The sequence below is a fragment of the Nerophis lumbriciformis genome, linkage group LG13 (genome assembly GCF_033978685.3).
Source record: "Nerophis lumbriciformis linkage group LG13, RoL_Nlum_v2.1, whole genome shotgun sequence".
Lineage (NCBI taxonomy): Eukaryota > Metazoa > Chordata > Actinopteri > Syngnathiformes > Syngnathidae > Nerophis > Nerophis lumbriciformis.
Window position 1 is genome coordinate 48,167,921 of NC_084560.2, and position 12,063 is coordinate 48,179,983.

Genomic DNA, 12,063 nt, shown 5'->3' on the forward strand with positions numbered 1-12,063 from the left:
AACAAAATGGCATCTGGGGGAATGCAGACCTTCTTGATTTTATCAATAAAATCATAGGTATCCCTGAGGTAGCTGTCGTGCAGAACGGACAGCGGCGTCAGATAATGATCGATGAACGCCGCCGTTCTGTACGTCTCGCTGCCGCAGTCAGACACAATGGGTCGCCCCGGAGGGATCTCGTGGGGCTTGCTCCACTTGTCTGGCTCCTTGTGAATTTTAGGGAGCATGTAGAACCTGCGGGGGCGAGGATCCGGCTCCCCCATGAGATACCTATGTTGTTTAAAATTGATAAATTTTTTAAGTAGAAGATTATCCAGAATCTTTTCTACCATGGGAATAGTTTGCGGATAAATAGGTTCCGGCAGTGGTTTATAATACGTCATGTCACTCAACTGCCGAGAACCCTCCCATATGTATTGCGATCTGTCAAAAATGACAACAGCACTCCCCTTGTCGGCTGGTTTGATCACAATATGTTTGTTTGTTTTTAGACTATGAAGGGCCTCGACTTCTCCGCGTGTCAAATTGGGAGCGACCGCAGGTGCGCAACCCGAACCGGACATGGAGAGCCCGTCGGACCGGACCATAGCCTGGAATTCCGGAGGCATAAGTCCAGGTGAGGGCTCCCAGCCGGAACGGGCTGTGAAGGGTGTGGGTCCGAGAGAATCTTGTTTCTCATAGTATACCTCAAGTTTGACACGTCTGTGGTAGCGCTGGAGGTCAAATTGAAGTTGATGATGCCAGTCGCTACTGAGATTAGTGGAAGGAATGAAGTTGAGGCCCTTATTGAGGAGGGAGATTTGTAAGGGGGTTGGCGTGAAATTATGGGCCAAATTTATCACGTTCTTATTACCCCCCCGAGCGATCGGGATTATGGGGATGCCAAGTTTAAAAAGTCAAGCCAGTGCTTGAGCATCAACTTGGCCGTGTCCCGAGTCCAGTGGACCAGGTCGGGTTGGGTCTCAAAGTCCCGGCTGTCGAGAGCCGGGATGTGAGCATAATTGTTGCTGATTAAACTATTCAGCCGCCCGAGGTTGTTTTTCTGCTCAACGGGCAAAGCGGCCGAATAGTTAATCAGGGGGATTAGCACTCGGGCCCGTGGGAAGGTAGCCACGGCCATCCTGAGTGCCCCTTGGAGCTGCTTAATAGCGGTCTCCTTAACTTTCTGCTCACGATGGTTGATCCCAAAGGCTAGAACCAACACTTCAACCGGTGCAGCAATTACGGTCTTGCGTAGGATGGCCTCCGCGTGTCTAAAACTGGCGCCCGGGTAACTGTCGATCTGAAGGTCGTCGACGTAAAAAGGTGGTAGGTGGGACAGATTGGAGTCGCCGATCACCAAGAATTTCTTGTTGGCCGACAACTTCCAATCCATCATCCTCCTACTCGAGACCATGTGTCTAGTGGGTCTACGGGGGGAGGCACTAGTCGTATCCTCTACCAACTCGACACATTCTGGAATTGACAGGTGTTGTGGAGTATCTGGGACGGAAGGCCTCTTGTGTGGCTTCCTTTTTAGTGCCCCAGGGAACAAATGTGCCCAATCGGGGGACTCCTGAGGAAGCATCTCCTGAGGGGGCGTCTCCTGAGGAGGCGTCCGCTGCAAGGGTGAGTCCTCATAGTCCACCATAGGAGCCCCGGAAAGTGTGGGCCCCCGTGGTGAAAATTCACCCTGTGGTGCCGTCTCATCTGCCGTCTCAGGCTGGAGAGGGGACCAGTCGGGGGTCGCGGAAGAGTAACGAGGGGACATCACCGAAGAAAGCCCCCGCTCCTGTTCTTCATCCCGAAAGTCGATCAGGAGAGGCGAGGAGGCCGTGGGTCCCCCTGGTGAGTCATCGTCGTCCTCTGTATGGGTGGGGGTGTCCTGGGTTTGATCCGCCCCGGAGCTTGTGGACCCACGTGGTGAGTCATCGTCGTCCTCGGTCTGAGTGGGGGTCTCCTGTGTGTCTTGTCTTGCAGGTGATCCCAGAGGAAGCCTCCTGCGAGATGCAGGAATAAGCTGGGTGGGCGGAGCCTCGCCGAGGGTGTCCTGGGCAGGCCCGCTGTCCGTGGCCCGGGGCTGTGTCACCCTCTGCTCCTTGGGTGGTTCCGGTCGACGAGGAAGGAAGATCGGGGCAACCCGTGCTGGAGGGATTGCATCCCGATCCACCTCAGGAGACCAATCTGGAGCCACGGCGTCGGTGCTGGTAGCCACCGAGACCCGGGCGACGACCCGAGCCGGAGGGCTGCTAGCCCGTACCACCCCAGGAGCCCCGTCAGGGCCCGTAGGGTCAGTATGGGTGCCCACCGATACCCGGGTGGCGGTCTGGACCGGCAAGGACTGGGCCGGGCGTACCACCTCCGCGTTGACAGGGGGGTCGGCGAAGGCCGCGACGATCAGAGCCTCGGCCTTCCCGAGGGTGTCCCCCATCAGTCTGCGTCCCAGATGTTTCTTGGCCCATGTAGAGGCCAGCTGAAAAGCGGGTCTCCAAACCTCGTCAATAAAACTGGTTATCTTGTCCAATTCCACTTGTAGAGTGTTTTTATAATGGTCTCTTAAAACCTCAACCGTCGTTAATGCCCAAGTCCTGGCATTGCACCTGATAAGCGTCTCAACGTCAGGGTTGGAGACCGCTGGTTTGATCATGGTGGCAAGCGTCTCTTCCATTTTTATTATGGACTGGGGGTGAGTGTCTTTTGTAACATTATTCAAATGATGTGTTATTTTGATAATATTATAAAAACACTGTGCTTTTAAATTCCCCTCCATGGACGTTGTGGAGTTGTCAGGGGGTGCAGTCCTCCGAGAAGCGTCCTGACGCTTCTTGCGTGTCTTCTTGGGACGGGGAGGATTGCGGGGACGTCTTTGAGGCCAATGTTCAGGTAAAAAATAGTCCTGAGAATAATGTCTGGGAGGCCTAGAGTCCATGTCTCTACTGGTATTACGGGAGCGCCCATTCCTCCTGGAAGCATCCCGGCGTTTCCTCCGTGTCCCCCTGGGGGGAGGAGGATAGCGGGGACGTCTTTGAGGTGAATATTGTGGCCTAAAGTACTCCTGAGAGTGCTGTCTTGAAGGCACAAAATTCCTATTTTGGCGTGTGTTTCTCCTATAATTCCACTGAGGGGCGCTGCGGCGCTCTTGATGTAGGTCATCAAAATGGCGGCGTGTCTGCGGGTAGGGGCGACGCGGATAGGAATCCTGCCGTCCCCGTGCTACATCCGCATAAGACCTCTGGGGCCGCTGCTCATCCCACTGAGAAAAATATTCCTCCTGGTCATAATGACAACGTTCATCATCCTGGGCGAGCCACTCTGAAGGCGCAGCCTGACGTCGCCGTGCGCGTCTTCGCCCCGACCTGACCGGAAGCCAGTCGTATTCGAAACCATCCGACATATTGCAAAATTATTTTAATATGTCGCTGGTGTGGATGATGTGAAAAACTGGTTGGCGAAAAAAGGTTTGTTCGCTTTATAAAAATAAATTGTCTTTATCCGTTTCCTTTGTGAAAAAGAGAGAACGGAATGCTCGGAGGCGGGACTTCCGCCGAGGTCAAGATAATCACTTCCGGTTGATGGCTGGCTGCATAAACGGTGAGATACGCTTTTTTGTTCAAAAATATGCTGTATCTCGCGCTAATGAGCCACCGGAATATCTCGTGAGTAAAAATAGCACATGTAGTATCAAAAATAGGCTGTTTATTTACAGAAAATAGCGACTAGTGGAACGAAAGCGTCGCGCCGCGACCAGGCCTTCAACTGGACACGGCAAGTAAACAAATACAAGAAAAATACTACAATGTGTCAGAAAAATATGAAAAAAGTAGAAAATGTATATTTACATGAAACGAGTCAGATGGCAACGTTTCGGTAAGATACCTTCATCAGGCCTGACTCGTTTGTAGAGTATTAGCAGGTTAGCACGGCAGGTAGGCTAAAGTCAACCTTTTATCCTTGCAGTGAAAACAGGTATTGCAGGAGAAAGGTGTTAATAGCAATATAACATTTAAATGAAGGGGTGGGGTCCACGTCAAACACAAGTTGGCCTTCAAAATAGAAGTCTTGACCACAACACAAGTGTAAAAAGAAGACAACAGTGACCCTCTGAAGCCCCAGGATGCTACTGCAAAATCCTGTCTGCTAAAACAATAACCTGAAATGATAGACATTGTTATTGTTATATGATATATAATATAATACAATGTAATATGGTATAAATATTATATAATATATTATAATAAATATATATGTGTATATATATATATATATATATATATATATATAATAATAATAGACAAACACTAGTACATTCAAATAGAAATAATACAGAAAGTACCCTGGATGTGTGACCTAGGGCTTCAGTATTAAACAGAGAGTTGGGAGAGGATAGTCCCAGTAAGCTCCCCTTAGTGTAATGCTCTGAATGTACGTATGTGTACCGTACCCGAGGTTAGGGTTAGGGTTAGGGTTAGGGTTAGGGTTAGGTTTTAGGATTAGGGTTGGGGTAGGTTTTAGGTATATATTCCCTGTTACCTCCCCTTAATATGATGCTCCGATTGTATATGAGTCCCATCCCCAGGTGAGTATATTTAATGCGTTTTCTGTCTGTTTTGGCAGGTCCAGGAGGGCGAGCGAGGGAGAGTGAGAGCCGTAAGAGGATTGGAGGCACTGGCTGGTTAGGTTTGGGGGTAGGTTTTAGGTAAGGAGAAGGGAATGGTTAGGGTTAGGGAAGAGGGGGGGTGGGGGGTATGGGAAAAATAAAGAAGGGAAAAACGGGAATGTGCACTGTCCGTCACAATCCAACGGGCTCACACTCACACCTCATTTAGGCCCCCTGGATGTCTGGTGCCCAATTTGGAGATCCAAAGGAGCTCCGCCCGGTGGCGTTGGGCGAGGCTCCATTTGGGATCCGTCTCTACGACAGTCGCCCGGACGGAAGACCACCCGTGTCGGAGAAAATGCTGAACCAGGTGAGTGTTGGTATTTTTATGCCTAACGATGTTGTACTTGTGTTGGGCGAATCTCCTAGCTAAGGTATTGCCCGTCTCGCCCACGTACATATCGCCACATCGTTGGCACCGAATCACGTACACACAGTTCCGGGTGTGTCGGCCGCCACGGCACAACGGCTGGAAAACCTTGCGGTTGTGGGGGTTCACCAACCATTGTGAGTGGCGGACAAGGGTGTCCCTCCTAGTGGAGGGCGGGTCTCTCAGTGAGCTGACCCTGGCCCTGACCAACAGATCATTCAAGTTGGGGTTCTTACGGTAGGCCGGCACCACGTAGCGCCCCGGCAGCCTCCCGCTACTCTCCGCAAAGGTCCGGAAGTGGTCTTTGACCTTCTTGGCGACCCGCACGGCCGAGGGAGAGTAGGTGGTGATGAGAGGGATCATGTCGGTCCCAGGGGGAGGCCCCTTCGGGTCCAAGAAGACCCTCAACTGCCGTCTGAGGAAGGACCTGGAATAGCCCCTCCCCCTCAGGGCAGAAAAGAGGGTCCTCGAGGCCGTCAGGAAGTCCTCCCTTCTGGTGCAGACACGATGGAACCTCAACAATTGGGATTTCACCAACCCCGCGAAGGTATGCTTGGGGTGGAAGCTGCTTTTGAAGAGGAGCGCGTGGGTGTCGGTCTCCTTGAAGAACACCCTGATGTCCAAGTGTTGCGTGTCGGCAAAGTCGGGACCCTTGAATGTCGTGGTGTCCAAAAAGTCGACCGATGTGTTGCTCGTGGTCGACTTGATGGTGATATTTTTATTGTGAGTGTTCAGCGTGTTTAAGAACACGCTGAACTCCTCACTGGAATGGGTCCAGACACCCCAGATGTCATCCAGGTACCGGAAGTAGTGGAGAGGACGTTTTGGGCAGGCGGCCAAGGCAGAGGTCTCCCACTCTGCCATAAAAATGTTGGCATACGCCGGTGCAAATTTCTTGCCCATAGCAGTGCCCTTAATTTGGAGGTAGAAACGACCGTCAAACTCAAAGTCGTTTCTCCTCAAATTAATGTCGAGGAGCTGCAGGAGCTCCTTTTCGGGCCTGCTAACGTCGCGGTACCTGTAGAAGACATTTTTGACAGCCTGTATCCCCTCATTTATATCAATGTTTGTATACAGGCTGTCAATGTCGATGGTAAACAAAATGGCATCTGGGGGAATGCAGACCTTCTTGATTTTATCAATAAAATCATAGGTATCCCTGAGGTAGCTGTCGTGCAGAACGGACAGCGGCGTCAGATAATGATCGATGAACGCCGCCGTTCTGTACGTCTCGCTGCCGCAGTCAGACACAATGGGTCGCCCCGGAGGGATCTCGTGGGGCTTGCTCCACTTGTCTGGCTCCTTGTGAATTTTAGGGAGCATGTAGAACCTGCGGGGGCGAGGATCCGGCTCCCCCATGAGATACCTATGTTGTTTAAAATTGATAAATTTTTTAAGTAGAAGATTATCCAGAATCTTTTCTACCATGGGAATAGTTTGCGGATAAATAGGTTCCGGCAGTGGTTTATAATACGTCATGTCACTCAACTGCCGAGAACCCTCCCATATGTATTGCGATCTGTCAAAAATGACAACAGCACTCCCCTTGTCGGCTGGTTTGATCACAATATGTTTGTTTGTTTTTAGACTATGAAGGGCCTCGACTTCTCCGCGTGTCAAATTGGGAGCGACCGCAGGTGCGCAACCCGAACCGGACATGGAGAGCCCGTCGGACCGGACCATAGCCTGGAATTCCGGAGGCATAAGTCCAGGTGAGGGCTCCCAGCCGGAACGGGCTGTGAAGGGTGTGGGTCCGAGAGAATCTTGTTTCTCATAGTATACCTCAAGTTTGACACGTCTGTGGTAGCGCTGGAGGTCAAATTGAAGTTGATGATGCCAGTCGCTACTGAGATTAGTGGAAGGAATGAAGTTGAGGCCCTTATTGAGGAGGGAGATTTGTAAGGGGGTTGGCGTGAAATTATGGGCCAAATTTATCACGTTCTTATTACCCCCCCGAGCGATCGGGATTATGGGGATGCCAAGTTTAAAAAGTCAAGCCAGTGCTTGAGCATCAACTTGGCCGTGTCCCGAGTCCAGTGGACCAGGTCGGGTTGGGTCTCAAAGTCCCGGCTGTCGAGAGCCGGGATGTGAGCATAATTGTTGCTGATTAAACTATTCAGCCGCCCGAGGTTGTTTTTCTGCTCAACGGGCAAAGCGGCCGAATAGTTAATCAGGGGGATTAGCACTCGGGCCCGTGGGAAGGTAGCCACGGCCATCCTGAGTGCCCCTTGGAGCTGCTTAATAGCGGTCTCCTTAACTTTCTGCTCACGATGGTTGATCCCAAAGGCTAGAACCAACACTTCAACCGGTGCAGCAATTACGGTCTTGCGTAGGATGGCCTCCGCGTGTCTAAAACTGGCGCCCGGGTAACTGTCGATCTGAAGGTCGTCGACGTAAAAAGGTGGTAGGTGGGACAGATTGGAGTCGCCGATCACCAAGAATTTCTTGTTGGCCGACAACTTCCAATCCATCATCCTCCTACTCGAGACCATGTGTCTAGTGGGTCTACGGGGGGAGGCACTAGTCGTATCCTCTACCAACTCGACACATTCTGGAATTGACAGGTGTTGTGGAGTATCTGGGACGGAAGGCCTCTTGTGTGGCTTCCTTTTTAGTGCCCCAGGGAACAAATGTGCCCAATCGGGGGACTCCTGAGGAAGCATCTCCTGAGGGGGCGTCTCCTGAGGAGGCGTCCGCTGCAAGGGTGAGTCCTCATAGTCCACCATAGGAGCCCCGGAAAGTGTGGGCCCCCGTGGTGAAAATTCACCCTGTGGTGCCGTCTCATCTGCCGTCTCAGGCTGGAGAGGGGACCAGTCGGGGGTCGCGGAAGAGTAACGAGGGGACATCACCGAAGAAAGCCCCCGCTCCTGTTCTTCATCCCGAAAGTCGATCAGGAGAGGCGAGGAGGCCGTGGGTCCCCCTGGTGAGTCATCGTCGTCCTCTGTATGGGTGGGGGTGTCCTGGGTTTGATCCGGGGTTAGGGTTAGGGTTAGGGTTAGGGTTAGGGTTAGGGTTAGGGTTAGGGTTAGGGTTAGGGTTAGGGTTAGGGTTAGGGTTAGGGTTAGGGTTAGGGTTAGGGTTAGGGTTAGGGTTAGGGTTAGGGTTAGGGTTAGGGTTAGGGTTAGGGTTAGGGTTAGGGTTAGGGTTAGGGTTAGGGTTAGGGTTAGGGTTAGGGTTAGGGTTAGGGTTAGGGTTAGGGTTAGGGTTAGGGTTAGGGTTAGGGTTAGGGTAGGGGTTAGGGTTAGGGTTAGGGTTAGGGTTAGGGTTAGGGTTAGGGTTAGGGTTAGGGTTAGGGTTAGGGTTAGGGTTAGGGTTAGGGTTAGGGTTAGGGTTAGGGTAGGGGTTAGGGTAGGGGTTAGGGTTAGGGTTAGGGTTAGGGTTAGGGTTAGGGTTGGGGTTAGGGTTAGGGTTAGGGTTAGGGTTAGGGTTAGGGTTAGGGTTAGGGTTAGGGTTAGGGTTAGGGTTAGGGTTAGGGTTAGGGTTAGGGTTAGGGTTAGGGTTAGGGTTAGGGTTAGGGTTAGGGTTAGGGTTAGGGTTAGGGTTAGGGTTAGGGTTAGGGTTAGGGTTAGGGTTAGGGTTAGGGTTAGGGTTAGGGTTAGGGTTAGGGTTAGGGTTAGGGTTAGGGTTAGGGTTAGGGTTAGGGTTAGGGTTAGGGTTAGGGTTAGGGTTAGGGTTAGGGTTAGGGTTAGGGTTAGGGTTAGGGTTAGGGTTAGGGTTAGGGTTAGGGTTAGGGTTAGGGTTAGGGTTAGGGTTAGGGTTAGGGTTAGGGTTAGGGTTAGGGTTAGGGTTAGGGTTAGGGTTAGGGTTAGGGTTAGGGTTAGGGTTAGGGTTAGGGTTAGGGTTAGGGTTAGGGTTAGGGTTAGGGTTAGGGTTAGGGTTAGGGTTAGGGTTAGGGTTAGGGTTAGGGTTAGGGTTAGGGTTAGGGTTAGGGTTAGGGTTAGGGTTAGGGTTAGGGTTAGGGTTAGGGTTAGGGTTAGGGTTAGGGTTAGGGTTAGGGTTAGGGTTAGGGTTAGGGTTAGGGTTAGGGTTAGGGTTAGGGTTAGGGTTAGGGTTAGGGTTAGGGTTAGGGTTAGGGTTAGGGTTAGGGTTAGGGTTAGGGTTAGGGTTAGGGTTAGGGTTAGGGTTAGGGTTAGGGTTAGGGTTAGGGTTAGGGTTAGGGTTAGGGTTAGGGTTAGGGTTAGGGTTAGGGTTAGGGTTAGGGTTAGGGTTAGGGTTAGGGTTAGGGTTAGGGTTAGGGTTAGGGTTAGGGTTAGGGTTAGGGTTAGGGTTAGGGTTAGGGTTAGGGTTAGGGTTAGGGTTAGGGTTAGGGTTAGGGTTAGGGTTAGGGTTAGGGTTAGGGTTAGGGTTAGGGTTAGGGTTAGGGTTAGGGTTAGGGTTAGGGTTAGGGTTAGGGTTAGGGTTAGGGTTAGGGTTAGGGTTAGGGTTAGGGGTTAGGGTTAGGGTTAGGGTTAGGGTTAGGGTTAGGGTTAGGGTTAGGGTTAGGGTTAGGGTTAGGGTTAGGGTTAGGGTTAGGGTTAGGGTTAGGGTTAGGGTTAGGGTTAGGGTTAGGGTTAGGGTTAGGGTTAGGGTTAGGGTTAGGGTTAGGGTTAGGGTTAGGGTTAGGGTTAGGGTTAGGGTTAGGGTTAGGGTTAGGGTTAGGGTTAGGGTTAGGGTTAGGGTTAGGGTTAGGGTTAGGGTTAGGGTTAGGGTTAGGGTTAGGGTTAGGGTTAGGGTTAGGGTTAGGGTTAGGGTTAGGGTTAGGGTTAGGGTTAGGGTTAGGGTTAGGGTTAGGGTTAGGGTTAGGGTTAGGGTTAGGGTTAGGGTTAGGGTTAGGGTTAGGGTTAGGGTTAGGGTTAGGGTTAGGGTTAGGGTTAGGGTTAGGGTTAGGGTTAGGGTTAGGGTTAGGGTTAGGGTTAGGGTTAGGGTTAGGGTTAGGGTTAGGGTTAGGGTTAGGGTTAGGGTTAGGGTTAGGGTTAGGGTTAGGGTTAGGGTTAGGGTTAGGGTTAGGGTTAGGGTTAGGGTTAGGGTTAGGGTTAGGGTTAGGGTTAGGGTTAGGGTTAGGGTTAGGGTTAGGGTTAGGGTTAGGGTTAGGGTTAGGGTTAGGGTTAGGGTTAGGGTTAGGGTTAGGGTTAGGGTTAGGGTTAGGGTTAGGGTTAGGGTTAGGGTTAGGGTTAGGGTTAGGGTTAGGGTTAGGGTTAGGGTTAGGGTTAGGGTTAGGGTTAGGGTTAGGGTTAGGGTTAGGGTTAGGGTTAGGGTTAGGGTTAGGGTTAGGGTTAGGGTTAGGGTTAGGGTTAGGGTTAGGGTTAGGGTTAGGGTTAGGGTTAGGGTTAGGGTTAGGGTTAGGGTTAGGGTTAGGGTTAGGGTTAGGGTTAGGGTTAGGGTTAGGGTTAGGGTTAGGGTTAGGGTTAGGGTTAGGGTTAGGGTTAGGGTTAGGGTTAGGGTTAGGGTTAGGGTTAGGGTTAGGGTTAGGGTTAGGGTTAGGGTTAGGGTTAGGGTTAGGGTTAGGGTTAGGGTTAGGGTTAGGGTTAGGGTTAGGGTTAGGGTTAGGGTTAGGGTTAGGGTTAGGGTTAGGGTTAGGGTTAGGGTTAGGGTTAGGGTTAGGGTTAGGGTTAGGGTTAGGGTTAGGGTTAGGGTTAGGGTTAGGGTTAGGGTTAGGGTTAGGGTTAGGGTTAGGGTTAGGGTTAGGGTTAGGGTTAGGGTTAGGGTTAGGGTTAGGGTTAGGGTTAGGGTTAGGGTTAGGGTTAGGGTTAGGGTTAGGGTTAGGGTTAGGGTTAGGGTTAGGGTTAGGGTTAGGGTTAGGGTTAGGGTTAGGGTTAGGGTTAGGGTTAGGGTTAGGGTTAGGGTTAGGGTTAGGGTTAGGGTTAGGGTTAGGGTTAGGGTTAGGGTTAGGGTTAGGGGTTAGGGTTAGGGTTAGGGTTAGGGTTAGGTGTTGGGGGTTAAGGTTAGGGTTAGGGTTGGGGGTAGGGTTAGGGTTAGGCACTGTCCATCAACAATCCGCCCAGTGACCCCCCACCAGACGCACACCCCCCAGGGACCCCGAACGAACACCGCCGAACGTGGCGTCAGACACATTATTCAATCAAATTTCATCATGCGACGCGCGTTTCGGTCTGCATGACCTCATCAGGCATGAAATTTTGAGAAATTGGCCTCATTACCTCTCTCTGAGCAAGATGTCCCCTCATCTGCTGGAGGAAAAATGAGCCAGAATTGCAAAACGAGGTTTTATAGAAGAGCCTGCAGGGGGCGTGGCTTGCGCTCCCAACTGCAATCAGTCGCTCCTCCCGAGTGCCTGCAGGTGGCGTCTGCACACAACTGCAATACTTAGTCACTCCACAGACAAAAGAGAACTATCTGGTTACATAATCACTCCAGAAGGTAAGTATAATTCATCCAGACCAGCTGGGTGGAGCACTCTAATATCACAGCACTGCACACAAGTAAATATCAAGTCAATATCACCACACACAATTAAAGAAGTATTAAATCATTAAATCACTTCAAGAAAAAAATCCAGATAAGTTCTCCATGTCTGTGACCTCTGACCCCTATTTTTTCTTAATTGGGTCTGCCAATCGGCCAACACCACACTCAAACGATGCCAAACAGAGCCACCAGGGGGCCGTACGAAGGGCAGGGCGCCACCCAACGGACAGACCGGAGGCACGGGCTAGTTAGGTGTTGGGGGTTAAGGTTAGGGTTAGGGTTGGGGGTAGGGTTAGGGTTAGGCACTGTCCATCAACAATCCGCCCAGTGACCCCCCACCAGACGCACACCCCCCAGGGACCCCGAACGAACACCGCCGAACGTGGCGTCAGACACATTATTCAATCAAATTTCATCATGCGACGCGCGTTTCGGTCTGCATGACCTCATCAGGCATGAAATTTTGAGAAATTGGCCTCATTACCTCTCTCTGAGCAAGATGTCCCCTCATCTGCTGGAGGAAAAATGAGCCAGAATTGCAAAACGAGGTTTTATAGAAGAGCCTGCAGGGGGCGTGGCTTGCGCTCCCAACTGCAATCAGTCGCTCCTCCCGAGTGCCTGCAGGTGGCGTCTGCACACAACTGCAATACTT

General features: G+C 51.4%; 1 protein-coding gene across 4 annotated transcripts in view; it reads left to right on the top strand.

Annotated features, from left to right (window-relative positions):
* Nucleotides 1-7,927, top strand: part of LOC140679332 (uncharacterized) — a 29,437-nt gene extending 21,510 nt beyond the window's left edge. Inside the window, exons 5-10 of one of the 4 annotated variants that reach the window (XM_072914555.1) lie at nucleotides 492-616; nucleotides 3,492-3,570; nucleotides 4,594-4,675; nucleotides 4,806-4,946; nucleotides 6,594-7,710; nucleotides 7,804-7,927. In XM_072914555.1, the coding sequence (XP_072770656.1) occupies nucleotides 492-616; nucleotides 3,492-3,552 (186 nt within the window). In that variant the 3' untranslated portion in view covers nucleotides 3,553-3,570; nucleotides 4,594-4,675; nucleotides 4,806-4,946; nucleotides 6,594-7,710; nucleotides 7,804-7,927. Of the gene's footprint in view, nucleotides 1-491; nucleotides 1,828-1,959; nucleotides 2,504-3,491; nucleotides 3,571-4,593; nucleotides 4,676-4,805; nucleotides 4,947-6,593 lie in introns of those variants that run through there. The other 3 variants (XM_072914554.1, XM_072914556.1, XM_072914557.1) reach the window with 3 other exon arrangements.
* The last annotated feature ends 4,136 nt before the right edge of the window (nucleotides 7,928-12,063 follow it).